This window comes from Nelumbo lutea, chromosome 6 (genome assembly GCF_056320005.1).
Source record: "Nelumbo lutea isolate HS-2025 chromosome 6, American lotus-T2T, whole genome shotgun sequence".
Taxonomy (NCBI): Eukaryota; Viridiplantae; Streptophyta; class Magnoliopsida; order Proteales; family Nelumbonaceae; genus Nelumbo; species Nelumbo lutea.
Window position 1 is genome coordinate 36867587 of NC_142689.1, and position 19856 is coordinate 36887442.

At 34.2% G+C, this 19856-nt stretch overlaps 1 protein-coding gene across 1 annotated transcript; it reads left to right on the forward strand.

Annotated features, from left to right (window-relative positions):
• Positions 1–1749: 1749 nt before the first annotated feature.
• Positions 1750–7136, forward strand: LOC148848570 (NAD(P)-binding Rossmann-fold superfamily protein). The gene is made up of 6 exons (XM_088952073.1): positions 1750–2567; positions 3036–3195; positions 4367–4554; positions 5525–5648; positions 6335–6465; positions 6829–7136. The coding sequence occupies exons 1-6, from the start codon at positions 2346–2348 to the stop codon at positions 6958–6960; spliced, it is 957 nt and encodes a 318-aa protein (XP_088808199.1). The 5' UTR covers positions 1750–2345; the 3' UTR covers positions 6961–7136.
• Positions 7137–19856: the final 12720 nt, after the last annotated feature.

The window sequence follows — 19856 nt, forward strand, 5'->3', positions numbered from 1 at the left end:
GGGCCCAGACGCCAACGGCCAGGATCAAGGCGATCTGACGGTCCTCAAGAAAACTAACTACGAGACTCTCAAGGCAAAATCAGTTTAGTGCGATTTTTGGCGTCCGCGAAGTCCAGGTCGCGTGACGTCTGTGCGTAAGCTGTACGCAACCCAAGTTTTCTTTCCAAATGAACCGAACGCCAAATCAATCCAGCCAACGAGTTGCCCGATAGGGTGGCATGAGTATCGAGCCAAATCCACCCGGCGCATCATGAACTCCCCGCGCTGGGTCACCACCCCCAACACGGGGAGTGGGGGGCAATTGATGAAGGGTGATTTGGCCCGACCTCGTAGTCCGAGGACATGTTACGTGACCTTGCCCAATGAACAGCTCAGCCTGACAGCACGACCGCGACTCGACGGGAGAGACACACCGAGTCCAACGCTAGCCACTCGGCAAGTTAAGTGACTTGTCGGGGACAGAGACCTGGCCAATTTTTTACTCCCACCAAGTGTGGAAGGTCCCGAGCTATCCCAAGGGCCCGAACTCCCCCTAAGGGGCCCAGAGCTCTTTCCTCCCAAGGAGGAATCACCCCGGTTCTAGGCTAAGTATCTTGAGCACCTCGGGGCAGCTCCGCCCCTAGTGCAGGCACCTTGGCACCTCGGTACCGGGACAAACCTGCCCCAGGCAGTCCGGTGCACGGTAGCCCGGTAGGCTGTGGGGAGCCCTGTTTGACATCCGTACCCGCCGGACCAGGTGGCAGGGCTCTGACCCCTTGCCAGGCAGCGTTCCGCCTGTCGGGCGGCGTTTTGTTTGCCTCCTCTAGAAAGCATGACATGTCTGTCAAGCCCGTACCTGGCGATGATAGTTTGTTGCGGCAACCTATGCCTGCTACACCTGTCCTGGCAGCAACGACAAGGGTGGTGGCAGTTATGCCAGGTAAGACCGGACTCCAACATAAAAGGAATTCTAACTGTCACAAGGAGGTATTGAAGCTTAAGCACTTTGAGCACTCTTACTCTCTACTCTCTCTTTGGGATTTCCTCTAGTTCTAACTTAGCCATCGGAGTGTTTCCACCGGGATTACTCCCCGGAAACCCTTCACTTTCTCCTTCCTCTCAAGTGCCGTTCGTTCCAGTCAGAACCCAGGTCATAGCCAGCTAAGAGTGCCCAGATCATGCAGCATTATGAAGCATATGCTATTTTTGTAGATGGTCTCTAAGTAACTGATGGATTTAGGGATGGCAGGACTTTCCACGGTTTCATCTCCGAATGACAGACCGCCATGATGAATAAGAAACAAGAAAGGGGGAGGGGGGGAGAGTACAGGTCAAGAGAGAGGTTTTCTCAGGTCTTTTATCGCAACTATTCCGTCTCCGAATGGCTCCCACTCTTGTCGTTCTGTTGCTGCTTAGAGGCAAGCTCTTTTCTTCTCTTGAAAATAGCTGTTATTGGGTGAAATGGGAAACATACTCTTCTCTTATTTTAAAATCTAAGATTATTGTCATTTAAAACCAAACGTGTCCCCATAAAATGTGATTAGGGTTTTGATGAATTAGCATTTTTTCCTTTTTCTTTGTTTTATTTTAAAATTTTGAAGAAGAATAAGAGGTAAAATAGTCTTTTTCGTCTTTTAATAGTAAAAAAAGTATTAATCAATTATCAAAAATAATAAAGATAGCGTTAATTAATTTTTAAACAGTAAGAATACATTTACTCAGCTAAGCCATAAGGGTAATTTAAAAACTTTATCCTCTATTTTTTCTTTCGGTCTTTCTCGCTTCTCGGAGAAACGCTTCCGGTGTCATCCCGAAATGCGCGGGGCTATCGCCGATGGAGCGGACGAACCGACGAACGAGAAGTTTTGTTTTGTTTGGAAGGAGTTTCAAGAACGTTCGAGGTTTGAGAGTGCCAACTGCTAACTGCCAAGTAATAGCAATGAACGATTCAGTGAAAGTTTTGTTTGGGGAGGAGGAGTTTGTAGCAATGAACGATCCAGTAGCGCGTGACCTATTATTACTAAAATGCTAATGACGTTTTATCTTCGTGGACGGTGGACCCCGACTTATTCATGAGGGATTAAGGTCACGTCGGCATGCAAGCTCCAATTTGTGGCCTTGTAGCGTGGACGGTCTTGATTGTCCGCATCATCCCTCGACATGGTTAAAAAGGAGGCTCATATGTATGTTAAACCCCACTGGATCACGACAAACTACTAATACATGAACCGGTCGGTAGATCTAGACGCCTTACCCGTGGGACTGTGGGAGAGGTGAAAGAGGAAATAGCTGTTAGAAGAGAGCGCAAGGCAGCTACTGTTTCTACTTTCGTTCAGAGATTGTGTGTGGGAGAGAGAGAGAGAGAGATGGATCGGAAGAGAGTTTTAGTGGTGGGAGGAACAGGATATTTGGGCCAACATCTGTTGCAGGGATTTCTAGAGATGGAGGGAAAGCCATACGATGTTGCATTCACCCACCACTCCAGTCCTCCTCAGAAGTTGCTTAACGCAGTTTCTCCTTGGCCTGCTTTCCCTGTCGATCTGCAGACAGGGCAAGGCTTCGATACCATCTCCGCTACATTTGGTCAGGTCTGTTCTCGAACAATGTGAAAAAGAGTTTACTTTCTGCTTTTTCTTCTGAATTTTTGTTATTCATGTGCCGATCTTTTGTTAATAATTATAGATTTTCTGTGGACTTCTTAGTTTTAAGTATTGAATTCTTTTGAATATAATTTTTCTTTTTATAGTCAGAAGTTCAAACTTCAGTTCAGCTATCATATACTGGTTGCGCTTCATTTGTAAAAGTTTATATTGTAATTTCCTCTCTAGCAGTTGGGTATTCGCCTTAATAGTTAAATTTCTGCGTTTTCGTCTAGTTCTTCTTTGTTTCCCGCGTTTTTATTAATTCCACATGACAATGTGTTTGATTGAGGTAAAACACCGAATACTTTGGAGGGTTGTATCTCTGTTCATGCTGATATTACTACTCCTAAAGAATCAATCTTTTCGTCTAGTTTGGTTGTTGGTGCTGATACATGGTTAATCTTGCATTGCCAGCCTGATGTGGTTATTAATTGCGCTGCACTTTCCATACCCCGTGCTTGTGAAACGGATCCCAACGCTGCTATGGCTACCAATGTACCTTCTTCTCTGGTAAAATGGTTGTCTAGCACTGGTAATGGCAGTACTCTTCTGATTCACCTATCGACTGATCAAGGTAGAACACGGCAAATCTTATTTATTTTTCTCAAAAACAAAACATTCAAGACTTGCTTAAGCATACTTCATTTAGTTTAAACAATAAAAGAACAAATGTGCTAGGAACGACATATGGTCCAAAAAAACAGGTTACAAGTTACTACAAGTGCAGAGGACCAGATTGTGGAATCCGCAAGAGTCCTCTCTGAGAGAGCAAAGATTTTCCAACCTATCAGCTTTAGACATCTCAAGTAAACTGCAGGAAAGGGAAAAAATGTTGAATAACTTTTGCCTTGTTTTACTTCTTTTGTTTATTCTTTTGCGGTATGGGAGGTGAGGATTAACAAAAATGGAATCTTCAAAGTTCAAAGTTCTATTTTTCTCACCCATTTATGCAGTGAATGCATATAGCTAGTTGACATAGATTATGAGTAGATTACATCTTAGATTATTATAGTATTTGATCCATGCAATTGGAGTGTCTAATGTTGTGGTTTATGAATCTTAATGGGCTATTGAAGTAACTCAGGAAAGGTCAGCTGAATTATTATTCAAAATATGTTACCTTGAGAATCCAACGAAGCAGCATTCAAATGGATTCTTAGTTAAGAAACATTACAATAGATGACTCCCAGAAATATGGTAAGTTAAGTCTTTCAAGTTACCTTATCCAAACTCTGAACATTGAAAAATATTGACTTGGGAAATGAGTTAAATCTCAGGTTCAAATAGGACTGTTAGCATCATGTGTCATACCTTGGCACAAAATAACAATTAATGAATAGAGATTTGGACTTCATTTAGTTGTTTTTCTTACATCCAGTTAGAAGTAGTGTTTTGCTATATTTCAAAGGCTTTGAAGATCAAAGTGGGAGAACAAAAATGACATGGATTCAGTAGTAAAGAGGATTTGGAAACACATTATGTAGCAGTAGATGCAGCATCTAATGGATTGGACAATAGAAGATTATTATTGCCAACCTGGAACAGTTATAATGTCGCAAGGTGGTATATATTGGAGTTGGAGGTGACCATCCAGGATAGAGCACATCATGTCATGCTTTAAATTCTTAACCATATGTGTTGATATGTGTTTTAATATTCCAAGTTTCCAGATTGCTTTCCTTCTTTATTTTCATGTTATTTTCGAGGGAGATCTAACATCTAATGTAATTTCTCCAACAATTCAGTTTATGAAGGAGAAAAATCCTTTTACAAGGAAGATGATGAAACTATTCCTGTAAATGTCTATGGAAAGTCAAAAGTAGCAGCAGAGCAGTTTATTCAGTCCAACTGCTCAAACTTTGCAATTTTGAGAAGCAGTATCATATATGGGCCACAGACAATTTCCCCTGTTACAAAGTCTCTTCCGATTCAGGTAAAGCCACACACTGTATGTTCCATATTTTCAAATTGTAAACATATAAATATGTCCCAGTACAGGCTTAGCGCTGAGTTAACTTGTCAACTTCAACAGGTTTGCCATGTGAGTTAATTTTGTGAACTTTATTTTGGAGCTCAAAGAGGCAATTGATTAGCTGATTTATTGTATAAAGTTGGAGTTTGGACTTGATAGAAGAATTGAATTAACTTTGGGAAAGATGAGTCAGTTTGAAAGTTCTCTAGGAAATACTTTGATGCATTATGTGAAACAGTTCCTGCATGATTTTTATAGATTCGCTTCCTTGTGCAAGAATGAATATATCTATTTATCAATCAAAGGTTTTTCCTCTGTGTCTAGATTCTGTGGTTTTATTTGGAAAATGATGTTTCAGGAATTTCTAATAATTCATTAGGATTTATCTTTTCTTTCTCAAAAGCTCCACAATAAGGGCTTCTTATAGTCCAGAGGTTTGGTACATTGGGATTATGAGAATGTAAAGGAAAAAATTCCTGAACTTGCTGATTTTGGATCTTTAGTGTCAATGAGCTTGGTTTCAAGAAATGTTGAATAAGTCATCTCTGTGATTTGACCAATTTGTATGTGCACTTTTATGTGTTTGTTTACTGGCTTACAGATTTCTGCTTAAGATGCAGAAATGAGAACCTTGGGACACTATAAGATTGAGTTCATTATTTTAATTGGTTTACAAACTGCAAGATTACCATGATGTTGCAGGTTTTACCCCAGCATATGTGAAATTAGTTTTCACAAATCATCCATATACAGATTTATCCAGGTTTAAACACATCATGACTGAACAGAAAAATGTGGGTAAAAAAGAGAAATGATTTTATTTAGATGGTTTTTTCTCTATCAGTTAGATGAAAATTATTTATCTTGTTCCTAAGGTTCATTCCTTTTTCTGCATAGATTTTAACCAGTGATCCATGACTTTGTGGCTCAGTGGATTGACAGTGTCCTCTCTAGGGGAGACAAAGTGGAGTTCTTTCATGATGAATTCCGCTGCCCTGTTTATGTCAATGATGTAGTGGCTACTATACTGACTTTGACAAAGAGCTGGACCACAGGTCTGAATTTCTTAGCATTATCTCTGATAAATATAGAAATTATGACTTGCTAACTTTCCATTCAACTTTATATTCCCATTACTAGTCCTCTTAAAACACTAGTATGATTGATTTTTGTTAGTAGTGCCAGCTAAATATATTTCTTTTGTGTTGGTAAACTGTTACATTTATGTTCTCATGCTCTTTTCAGACCTCCTTACTCTATCTACCAACCATAGGCATCACATCTTAGAATCTGATACATAGAGTAACATCTTAACTTTTTTTTTTTTTGATAAATAGTAACATCTTAACTTTTAACTCTTAAGATTATTTATCAGTGTATGGAGGATGTGATCTAGGTATTATTTTCACTTGCTACCATTATATATGGCAAGGGTATGGAAAACATAAGGCGTTTGATATAGAATTCACATTTAAACTATTAAAAATGACCAGAAATGCTCTTGTTTTGATATAGAATTCACATAAGGCCTACTTGTCAAGAAAAACTCTATCTGCTATGCACCTTTTTCTGGAGAAATGCTCATTTTTATTATCTTTTGAATTATACCTAAAATACATACCATACTGGTGTCGGTGATAATTACATCATGCATTCAATCACGGGGTTTGCTTGATCTTTTTCCCATTTTTTGCTACCTTAACATCTTAATGATTTATGGTACTATTTCTGCTTATTACAGATGGTAGGCAAATACAATTAGTTTTGAATGTTGGTGGACCAGATAGGGTATCACGTTTTCAAATGGCTGAGACAGTAGTGGCTGTTAGAGGATATGATATCTCTTTAATCAAATCTGTATCTTCATCATCGGTACGTGTTGCTTTTCTAAAATTATGTTCAGACGCATGCTATAAGTCAAAGCATGTTCTCCAATGTGTGGTATCTAGGGGAAACACTGGGTTTTGGTATTTAAAATAATGTTTGATGTTGGCAATGGTTAGAAAACTTGCTGCTTCATTTCATACAGTACACATGACCCACTAATTCTTCAGTTTGTCCCAATGTGATTTGCATGATTTTGTCAGCTATTAACTACCTTTTCTGTGCCCAAGTTTTAGCATCAGATGAATGATTAAGATCAATTAAATGGCTACATATATGGAAGTTAGCCTTTATTTTTTCCATTTTTTTTAATTTTTGCACTTTGCTTAAAACTGGAATGCCTGTTTTCAGGTAAACCGTGGTGTGAGGTCCCCAGCTGACATATCTATGGATATTAGTAGATTGGTTCAGACGCTTAATATTACTCCTATTCCATTCATTGATGGTGTAAAATTAACTCTTGGACCTGTAGCTGGTTCTTGATATTATGAGAAAATGACCTGTAAATTGGTCTTCTTTCTTTCTCTTTTCCATAATTCCTTTGCTACCAAAAGGGGCTACATCACCACTAGCCTACAATATCAGTGTACCAAAAAATACTGAATGATTAAATTTATGCTTTTCTGGAAAAGATACAATGCATTTACTTTTTTTCAAAACCTTTTGTCTTATTTAGTTCCTAACCTGCCTAGGGGCCACTGCTTAGTATAATGGTAGAATCTTGGGCTAACAAGTTTGAGAATGTGGGTTTGAGTCTGAGAGGCAAGAGCAGCCAATTTGTGCAGAAAAATGCCAAAGTTTAGGTATGTAATCAATCTACCTTTCCCAAGACCCCAGATAACTGGAACTAACATTGCGTAATGGTCTTTTAGTTCCTCCTCTGCTTCCTTGTATTTCATGGTAAGATGCTAGTGGTCTGTGCACAGATATTATTGTCAATCTCCCCAACTTAAATTTGATAGGATGATCAGAAACCATTCTCACCGCCCAAAAAAAGGCTTGAGGTCTTTCTCCAGTAAATTGGTTGGATCTTTTCGATCTCCAAAAGAAAACAGTAAATTGGATGGTTGTCCATCTTCATTATCCATCGACATGGGCTCTGACCGAGGAAATGATCAATGTTGAACTGAAAAAGTTACATATGTTGGACCACTTGTGTTGTGGTCATTCCATGTTTTTGAGCTATTTAGTAAAGCTGACGTGGGTGCTAGAACAAGGGAGACATGTGCACCCTTAGAAGAGTGGAAAACTTTGTTTTGGAATTTTGAGTGTTCCCATCCCATGCCACATGAAATGATCTAGTTTCATTATCATTTAATTCCACAATCCTTGTCTAAAATGGAGCCATTTACCATTGTAATAAAGAAATAGAAATGAGTCTAATCATAGGAATCCTGAAATGGCCCCTACGCTCTAATTGGTGAATTTCTATTCTTAAATATAACGGAAAATTATACCAACACCATCTCCTTTTATGTGGTCTTTAGATACCCCGTTATTTATTTTAGGGTAAATTTCTGAAACCTCCCCTAAAGTTTTTGACCATTGCCAAAACGTCCTTTGAAGTTCGTAAAAAAGAAAAATGCAAGTTTCATGAACAGCAAAAGAAAAAGAGAGAATTTAAATTTGCAGTTTTACCTTTGAACCATTCATATGAAAGGCAAATTTGAAAAATAAATCAATTTCAGAAAAGAGATAGAAAGGATTTGAGATAACAATTCATATGAAGAGAAAATTTGGAAAATAAACACTTTGGTCAAAAGACTGCATGGGTGTTTTGGACATTTTGATGCCTCTTTTTAGAGAATTCTAACAGAGGGGGTCCACTTGCAACTACAGTAGAAAGTTCAAGGAAGGTGATTGCAATTACCAAACTTTAGGGGAGGTTTCAGTAGTTTACCTTTTATTTTTAGTATGCTTGGAAGTAGTGTAATATCAAAATATAGAGTTCAATTATTTCAGCAACAACGCACACAAAGAAGCAAATGGTGTTGATTAAGCATTGTTGGTGAGATTTCAAGTTGAATAGTTGATGGATAAAGAAAAGTTCTCATTAAAAATAATAATAAAATTATTAGGGCTTAAATTCTTTGCCAAGTCCAACTGACTCACATTTGATAATAATAAAAGTTTTGGGTTGTATAAGATTTTTGGTTCAATTCTCTCTTTAGAGATTTCGTTTGATATCTTTATTCAATGTTTTAGATCCAAACTTTTGTTTTCTCTTTCTATTATTTATTTACTATTTTTAGGCTTTCAAATATAGGCATATTGTCATGAATTCGGTCAATTTATTACAAACCTTACTTATTTTATACCAAATTGCTCAACTTTTTATTAGGGAGGGGTGTTCACGGGTCGTGTTGGGTCGGTTTGAGTCATTTTCTCCAATTGACCCGACGTAGTCGATTTAGTCGATCTTTATATATATTTTAAACTAAAATATCTATTTATATTTAAGTTTTTTTCCTTTTAGTTTTTATGCAAAATCAAAATATATTTTTAAATTGATTAGTTTTTTATGCAAAACTGATTTTTTTGTCTATATTTAAATTTATACACAACTGAATTAAATATTGTACCATTGTATTAGATTTGTATTGGTTTTACTTTTTAGTTTTTATCATAAATAACTAATTTTTTTCAAAGTTCAAACAAAACACAAATAAAATATATCAACATTTAACATATAGGGTAGGGATTAATTAATAATTACTTAAACATATAGGATCGGTTCAGTTCGGTTTGTATGAAAACTGAAACCGAATTGAGTTGTCAGTTTATTTTCTCATACAAATCGAAATCGATCGATGGTTTTGAAAAACCGACCAACTCGGATTGGGTCGATTTGGGTCAGTTTGGTCGGCTTGACATTTAATGTGAATACCCCTACTTTTTATAGTCATTAGAACTTTTCTCTATGGATAGAGGGTGAATTGAAAAGTCACATCAACCTATTTTGGGCTACTCTCCTTGGACATACCATGTATTAATAAGTAACATGTTTCTTTTCCTAAGATATTGCAAAAATAGGATTGCACTTACCTCTCTATTCTTTCAAAGTTCCTTTGATCTTGTTAACGATAAAAACAAAGCATCATCTATCTATAGAAATAACAAAATAGGTTGCCTTTAATTTTATTTAGTAATTAGTAGGGGTGCTACCGAACCGTGGGGTATTTTTTCAAACCAAACCGACCTATTCAATTTTTTAAATATCCAAACCGAAACTGAATCGATACAACCGGTTAACCACGGTTCAGTTTTTCGGTTTTTTATACATTTAAAAAAAGTACCTAAAACTGTTGGTGGTTGTTGTCGGTGCTGAACTGGTTGGTGTCAGTGGTTGTTGTTGGTTGTTGCTTGAAGTGAGAGCTTGAGAGGTGGTGCTTGGCAGAGCTGCAGAGAAGAGAGAGAGATATAGAGATCAGAGATGGAGTTGGTGCTTGCTTGCCAGTGAGGTGGCAACTGGTGTTGTTGCTTGGTGCTGGTGGTTTAAGAGACAAGAGAGACTGAGAGACTAGGAAACAGAGAATTGAGAGATTGAGAGAATGAGAAACAGAGAACTAAGAGAAGGTATTAGGTTTAAGAGACAAACAGAGAAAGTTGAAAGGTTTCGATTTTTGAAGAGACTGTTAGACTGAGAGACTGGCAGGTAGTGATGTAGTGTTTGGTTTTCAATTGAAATAAAATATAATATATTTCAATTTTCAATTGCAAGGTTCGAAGAGAAAGGTTGAAAGTCTCAGACTGTCGAACTTTTTTATTCGATTTTCAAAAAAAATAAAAATATAATATAATATATATAATATGATATAAATATATATATTATTGTATATATATTAGTCGGTTTGGTTAACCGCCGGTTTTTTTAAATGGTTAACCAAAACTGTTGGTTTTTTGAAAATACCGAACCAAAATTGAACCGACCGATTTGATTAACCGATTTTTTGGTTTGATTCAAATTTTCGGTTTTTTTTGCTCACCCCTAGTAATTAGTGGACAATCTTATTTAGTAATTAGTGGACAAAATAGTTTTTTTTTTTTTATAAAGGTAGGCGGCTTGATGAGTCTATTTCATAAGGTTAGCAAACCTACATATATAATTCCTTTAATTTCATGGACTTTATTTTCAAAAACAATTGCATTCTTTTGGTGGTAAGTAAGCAATTCAACCATTTGAGCCAAATGGGCCAACCCATGATGTTATAGTTAAATAAAAAAGTTTAAAAAAAATAATAAATAAATAATTAAGGGCAAATTTCTAATATTATATATTCACCATATCAAAAAATACAAAAAAATAAAAATTAAAGAAAAATTTGCACATATCTAATACTTTAAATGAATTATATTAAAAATATAAGTGTAATAAAGAATAATTGTTTTTATTGTTGATGAAAATAAAATACAAAAGTTAAAATTGGCCAAAAATGAAAATTTTTTTCCTATTTTGTAGTGGGTCAATAGTTCAACTTTTGGGTCAAATGTGTTAACCCTGATGTCATAATGAAATAGTAAAATTAAAAAAACAAAAAATACAAATTAGAAAAAATATAAAAAATAAATTGTAGAAAATATTTGAGCACATCTCTAATATCATATATTTATCATTTCAAACAAAAATGAGTGTGATAATCAAGGTTTACTTTTATACAAAAAGATATAAAATTTGTAAAAAAATAGAATATTATTAGGACTTTTTACAAAAAATTAATAAAAATTTTATAGATTAACAATAACAAATATATTTAGAAGTAAATTGCAAAGACAATGAGCCAACAAAAAGGTTTAATTTTTTAACCAAATTATTCCTTTTTCACTTCCCACTCTTGTCCACTTTGATTTCAATTCTCTTAAGTGTACCCACCAACATCATTACCTTTGACTCATGGTTTAGTTCCATTACAATTCATAATAATAGTAATGACTCTCTTATTTCGCTTTTTCTTTCTTTGGATGGAGACAAAACAATTGAGTCAGTACCAAGGTTGAACCTACCCCTTCAAGTTCCTATGTTTTTGGTGGCTGGCTAATGGTTGGCTAAGTGATTAGCATCTTAAACACTTGTAGGGTCTTCTTCGTTATTAGTTCTATTCTTTTATAGCTTACGTTCATTTTTCTACTTTTTGGGGCCTATTCGTTTGCATTAAAGTTCGACATTTGAATACCTCTTAAATTGTAATAATTACTTTTAGAGGTGTATTGGAGTTGATGAATTTCTCTTGGCTTAAAAGTCTAAATGTAGAGAATGTTGCTCTAAAATTTAAATGTTAAGTTCTAAAAAATGACATTGACTATTTCAGCCCTAGATATGAGAAAGCTTGTTAGACTTTTAACAAACTAATTATCAATTAATTAATTGAATAAATAATTATAATAATGATAATAATTACATAATCATTTTTAAATCAAGCATTTAATAATTAATTATCAACTAATATGTTTAAAAATACATAATTACATAATTTTTAATTAATGAATTAACTTATAATTAATAATTGTGTATTTAATAATTAATTAATTAAAATAATAAAATAAGTAAATAAATAATTAAATAATACATAGATTAATAGTAATAATTTCTAAATATTCCCTCATTCTTATTATTATTATTGTTGTTGTTGTTGTTGTTGTTGTTGTTGTTGTTATTACAGTCTTAACGTGAAAATGGAAAAAATAAAAAGTAAACGCAAAGTTAAGGCTAAGCAAAAAATTGATAACGAACGCTCTTAATAGTTCTAAAAAATTATGATAGCACTTCAATGTTAAGCTTTAATCCTAAAGAGCTATCGAACAGATATCATTAAACAACCCAAAATGCTAAAGATTTGGGTCATACCTATCTTTTCACCCAACAATGTTTAACTTCACTGATAAATCTAAAAAGAGTTTGCTACTTTGGTTACTAGGGGCATTTTGTATACAATAGAGATAATAGAACCATCAAATAAATAATGTGTTTCACTTACCGATGCCCTAATTGGCGACAACTCTTGGTAATGAAGGCAGTGAATTTGAATCTGAATCCAAAAAATTGCATTTGAATCCAATCTAAAATTCGATTGAATTCGAAGACTCAAGTTTTATATAATAAATTAGTGTAAATATATATATTGAATTCAGATTTTGATAAGATCAAATGGAGTCAAATCTGAATTCAATCTAACTACGTGATGTTTGGCATCAATGATGATTCCTCACACCTGATTTTTGAAAAAATCAATTATTTTTCAAAAATCACCCTTTTTGGTTATTTGGTATCATTTTCTCCATGACAAGTGATTTTTTAGAAATCAATTTTGAAGATGTTTGGTATTGATTAGATAGCAAGAAAATGTAGAAAATAGCATAAAATGCACAAAAACCAAAATTTTGTAGAAAATAGTATATTTTTATAGGAAAACTATTGAACATAATAGAATTTTGTAAAAAAACAATAATTTCTCAATCATTGTCATATCATAATAATGCAATAATGAAATTTTGTATCAAAATAAAGTTTATGGCTCAAGTGTCTCTTCCATAAAGCATTAGCATTGTTATCTCTGATTGCATTTATTTCTGTGTAAAATTGGAAGATTAAGCAACATATCGTTGGCTCACAAATTCCTCATTACGCTCATAATACAATGACATATTGCAACAATGAGCCATTGCATATCCAGGTCATAGCACATGTTATTCAAAATGGAGAATTTGCCTTTTACTTCCCTAAAGCAACGCTCGATTACATTGTGTAATGGGTGTGTGTAGTTAAACAAATCCTCCTTTGACCTGAACCTACTATTGTGCCCTCAAAAATTAGATAAATGATAACTTGTAATCAATATAAAGAATAAGAAAACCAAGTGCGCTAACAAAATCGGCATCAACAAGGTAATACTTACCTTCATTTTATTCTAGTGGTGAGAATAATGAAATAAGTGAAAATGACACAAACTTGCAATTACAATCACCTGGTGGGGGCACTAGAAGCCCTACGTTTGGCTTATCAATGGCTTCTACAAAGACCTTAGAGTCATGTGTTGAGCCCAAAGTTCAAAGTATCGAAAATGCAAGGTGTATTGAAAAGACAATTTTAAGAAATGTATCAACATACGCTTTGGATACGTATAAATATGGCTAAAAAATTAAGATACATATAAATATGTTAGGAAATTCAAATGATTGTAAATAAGATATCTAAATGTAAAAATCCATATTTATAATCATTTAATTATAAATAATTATAATTAATAAGTGTTGAAAATGATGGAATAAAAAATGTGAGAAAACAAAAAAACTAAAATATGAATGTGTATACATCAATTTTCAAATAACCAATATAAATGTTATGTATGTACATCAATTTATATTAATGTTTATTAGTATATAAATTTTAATAATTAATTCTAGCATTTATTAGTAAATATCCATTAAGAAAAGAGAAGTTTTACTTAAAAATAATAATGCATATGACCATAACAAATAAATGGGCATGGTCTAATGGTGACTTACGGTTGTTAAAAACTAGTGACCGAGGTTTGAATCTTGCTATTGTTTAAAGTCATTCGAATTAGGTGTTAAAATTCAAATTTAAATTTAAAGTAGGAGTAATTGACTAATTAATGAAAGAAAAGTTAGGATTGACTAATCAAGTGTACTGGGATATATCAAATTGTTTTGGGCCCGTATCAACCAATACAAAGCCAAAAGTAACCTAATATGAGCCTGTATCAACAATACATATGGAAAGAAACGGAACCGATGATTTCTACACATTCCACATATTGGGCTCTTGTTGGAATGATATGTATTGGCTGATATAGCCTGATGTGTTATGAAATTTTGAACCTTGTGTGAGCCTTCCCAACCCATGTATACAAATGTGAATAGTATGCCAAAATCACATATTGCTAATACATTTGAACCGCAATTCTTCTTCCTATATAAGGAATTTTCTCTATAACTAGCACAATAGCTAAAATGTGTGTGTGCCATCCATCATAGCCCCAAGCAATCCTAATACCATAACCCAATATAACTATAGTACAATATGAAAAAAATTTAATAATGAACCAACTAACCAATCTCAAATGGAAAAATTACCTTAATCATCGGATAATATATCTTCTAAAGTCCTAATAAATGTTGAAATTTCATTGAATGATGGTAGATTTACAAGCTCTCTCCTTAACTTGCAAATTGCAATAATACCTTCTTGAAATGTGTGTTGATTGTCCAAGAAGAATGTTGGAAGCACTCATCCATCATACGATTTCTCTCATTCTGACCAATCGTCAACAAGAAGAATGCAAAAGATTCATTAATTTTGGTCTTTTGTATATCGTTTAGATATTCCATCCGCCTAATAAGATTTGCTAAATTTTTTGAATACATATCTCTCCATCCTAAATGAATTATAATATCTATTCACGTGTTCTAAGTCATTTAGAACATCATTCCAAGCATATGTGTATCCACTTAAAGAATTGTCATACATGGTTGTTTAGTAATTCATGTACTATATAACTTTGATACTAGAGGGAATACGTAATACATCATCATTTCTTTATCCGATGAAGATGATTTTTTATAACTATCATTAGTTGAATACATCTATTCTGCATATACAAACTATCAAGTTAACGCTAACATAAATATCTTAACCTAAAATTTGTTTAAAGCATGATTTTCAAAACCGAGCCGGACCGAACGGTTGAATCAAAAGAATCAAGAACCGATCAGGTGATCAGTTCTGTTTTTCCCTAAAACTGGATTTTTCCCAAAAACCATTGGTTTTGGTCAACAAACCGCTGACCTAGGCGGTTAACCGTTCGAACAATTTTACCATTTTTTATTTTTTTTTTATTTTCTTAAAATTTTTTTGTCAGGACAGGCCGACCATTCGATTCAAACGGTTAGACCGTTCGACACATTAGTCGGACCCCTAACTGATTCGTTCTCTAGGTCAGTTTTAAAAACCTTGGTTTAATATATGTGGTGGCACATAAACCATAAAGTAAAGTGATCAAACATTAAAGTTTAACATAGAGACCTAAACTAATACAACTATAGTACAATCTAACAAAGGAGGGAATAAGTCAGTTAGTCAAATTAATTGCTTAGTTGTCCATTGCCCATTAAAACATGCAACTGAGCAAGCCTTAGTTTTGGTGTCATTATGAGGAAAGACTCCCACATCTTCATATTATGGAATAGTTCAATCGCCTTAAAATAACAATAATAGGGGAATTGTGAAGCTTCAAAAACTTCATTGAGAATCAAAATACATCGTTGAATACTTGAAAGTTCTCTTTGTTTCCTCCCCTATCCCTAGCTACCATCCTCTCCTCTCTCTCTCCCTCTCCTTTTCCTTAATCATCTCTATTTGTTCTTTCTCTATCTCCATCTATTTTTGCATATCCCTTGCATTCTCTTTGATCTTGATAGCATCATCTATACATAACTTCTTTAACTCCACCCATGAACTAATGGCATATTCAGTGCCTTAAATACGATAAAAAAATAGGGATTTGTTAGTGAATCTCCAATGTATGGCATGTCATAATCATCAAGAATATCAATATGATCACTATTCATTTGTTGGGTGGAATCAAACACTTGCTTAAGGTCCTTGATGGTTGAATAGTGCCTATTACTAGTTGCTTGCGTTGCATTAAAGACATATTCTAACTCATCCCAAAACCGGTAATTCTGCATCCTGAATTTCTTTGCCCATTTGTATTTCTATATATTAATTTATAATCAAGATTTATACCAATAAAACATGGATATTATATTAGATATAGTAATATACTTACCCTATATATGTTCAACCATACATCCTCATTAGCAATTGGCTTCTTAGTTATTAAGTCTACCATGACATCGATGTGGGAACAAATTTTATGGTATTGTTCCATACATTGGTATAAATGATTGTATTTGTTCTTGAATTATAAATGGGCATAGCTCTTATAATGGACTTTCTTGAAATTGTCCCTAATGTGAGCCCAACCCTCATTGTTAAAGCTTAATATAGGCCTATTATTGGCCTTCACCATCTTCACCATTAATTTGATAAATGTTTTCTCCTTTAAGTCTGTCCATGTGGCTGATAAATCCACTGTCACTTTATTACCATCATAAATTTTGTTACATAATTTCATCTTATTTGATACACCAATAGCAAGAGATTCTATCAATTTTATGTTTATAAGTGAGTTAACAAAAAATAAGATCTGAAGTTTTTCATTTTATGAATGATAGCCACTCTTAAAAAGTGTTTAATAGCAAACATGCTTGAAGGAAAAAGTATGATGGTGGAACCAAGCATATGTGTTATGTGTGTGGTTTGTCCTATTCATGTATATTTTGTTATGTGTAGTTGTAACAACATTAACAATGATTAAAGTGTGTCTTTTTAGTTTATTAAGTCATTTTCTACTACTTTTATTGTAGTAGTTGTAGTAACTGTTGTTGTTTGGTGTTAAAGGTTGTGCATGTATTTTTTATTTTGAATGAAATAGTTGTAAGGGTTTATTATGAAAGTATCATAGTGCATGTAGTTGAACAAATTAAAAGATATAAACTAAATTGAAGAACCCCAAATTAAACCTAAGAATCTTGTGTTTGCAATTATTACTTTGTATTTGCTTTAAATTAAATCTTTTATGAGAATTTGATTAGTTGTTGATATGGATTTAATATCGAAATTGGTGTGGCTTACAAGAAGTTTGATCATCTTACATCATCATATATGGTTTGATAATGTTAAACAAAACATATGAAAAACAAATTAAAATTGTAATTATGTTGATCTTCTTACATCATCTTTCAAAATCTTTTTTGGGAAAAACTACATTTTTTTAATATGAAGATCTTTTTTGTAAACAGTTTTGAACTAATATAATAGTGAATACTTGTCACTTCTTGTATATTCCCATGTACAAACCCTAATTGTACAAGGATTTCCATTCTCTTTTAATCAATATAATACATTACATTTTTAATGGGTTTATAGTTCTATACCCCACTCATTTTTGTTATAACTACAAAATTCAGCCATTCAACCTTAATTGGTTCCATTGTTCTTTGTTGTTTAACAAAATAGAATTCTTTATTCCAATCCTGAGTTATTAGTTCCCTAGCTATTTGTTGTACATCATTATTCCTTGTTTCAAAATTAGATTGAAATATAGATCTTGTTTTTTTTGCTAAATGGTTTGTTATCCTAATTTTATGGTATGATTTTTTTTGTTCATTTGTTAGTGAAACCCCATTATATTCATTTCACCTTATATAATATATGAATGGTTATTTTACCTTTTACACATGTTTGGTTTGATAGATGAACAATGAGTTGTTGTATGGAATCACTAGAGTTGTAGTGGCATTGAGTATTTTAGAAAAATGGATGAACTACATGGATAAGGAACCCTTTGTCGATTGGGGTTATAAGGATATTAATGAAGGAGATAATGTTGGTGGCTCTACTCTTTAAGCTAAGACACTAGAAGAGGGTAGTTTTATTAGGGTTGCAAGGTATTAATGCTGGTGTCACATGACTTCCAATTGTATGGCTAGGATTCATAGATCATGGGAACATAGGGTGTTGTTGGACTAAAGGTAGAACATATTGAACATGCTATACTGGAAAAAATTGAGTTGATAGAAGAGTGATTGTTGGAGGTTCTATAACAAGCAACTATGGTTTTTGTTGTCATCTCAAATTTTTAAAAGTGCATAGACAAGAAAAATAAAAGAGCAAGGTGCAAACCAATTGGTTGGTAAGGTCTCTTCCTGGTCATAGCGGAAACTTGGGATCTAATCCCGCTTGCACCTGGTTAGGGTGGAGCAAGGTTTAGCTGAATGCTTTAGTTGTTTAGTGGGTTGTGGTACCAATGATAAGGTTCCACGCCAGTATTTAAATACATGGCCCCACATTGTTTACAATGGGGCCATGGATTTATTATTGGCGTGTAGAGCTGTCAGTTGGTCGGGGCCGACACGATGGACCCAAACTGATTGGGCTGGTTTTAGTTTTAGGAACTAGAATCAACAGGTTGGTTCCAGGTCCTGATATAGGGTCCCGATTACTATCGGTTTGGAACCGGTTCCACCTAGTTCCGAACCAATTTAGACTCAACCTAATATATATATATATATATATATATATATATATATATATATATATATATATATATATATATATATAACTACCCTTACTGATTCTAAAAATTGACATTGTCGTAAAGTACTAATGGAAAGAAACGAAATATTGAATTTGCCCTCCACTATTCCTCAAATGTTAAAATAAAATCCAACTGAAAGAAACAAAATGATGTTTCGGAGATGGATCAAATTGGTCTCCGACTGAAATGCAAACCCAAAAACTAACTACCATTCTTTGTCCTCATCGACTGGTTTCAGAACTTGTTGCAAGGCAGACAGGAGAGAGAGCTCCCCTGCAAGTACGGAGCCAGCTACAATGGTGGCCAAACAGTAGATACATCTAACGGTCATGCCTTGAAAAGACTAATCGAAAGCCTTTCAATCTGAATACTTTCTACATTTTATGTGAATTTGAGATCCTCTTTCTGCTTGCTTTTTCTGTCTTTGGAGAATGGGGATTTAGCAAGTGATGTGGGTGTTATCACTAGAGCTATTCAACAAATTTTGCACCTATGTAAAGCTCAAAATGCCGAGTATAGTATGAAGGTTATATTTCTATCTATACAATGAGGAAATAATAGATCTTTTGGCTCCCAAAAAATGCACACAATTCATTAATGACAATCCCTCGTGAAAGATGGAAAAGGGGATGGTTTTGGAAAGAAAACAGAGCCTAGACATCTTCTTGCTTGTCTTGCTGCTGCAGTAATGCGTTTGCTTTCCAACTGATATCTTAGCATCTGGTTTGCCTCTAACTTCATGCTTGAGAGGATTTGATTGCTTCCAACTGATATCTTACAAGGTCTAAGTCCTGGTGGCTGTTGTCGTTCAACCAGAATCATTTTTGTATTTTAGAGGATAATGGAGGATTTTGTTGCACCTAGCTGATATCTTACAAGGTCCAAGCCTTGGTGCTCAAACCCAAAACCATGGAAGCTTTAGCAGAGATCTTACAGCAAAATTTGTAGATGAAAAGAAAACTGAAATTTTTTGTTGTCGTTTTTGTGAGCAAACAAACAATCACCAGAGACTGTAATAGTCCTTCTCAAGTGGCTAATGGATTTCTGCAAATGTTTTGTGATTCATCTTTCGAATTGTACAGGTGAACAAGAAGATTCATCTTTTGAATTGTTATATGGGATCTCGGTGACCGTCACTCCTAGGGACAGTTCGGAATTGGAATCTGAAAGATGGCGAGAAGATTGTTCTGGAGAAAAAAA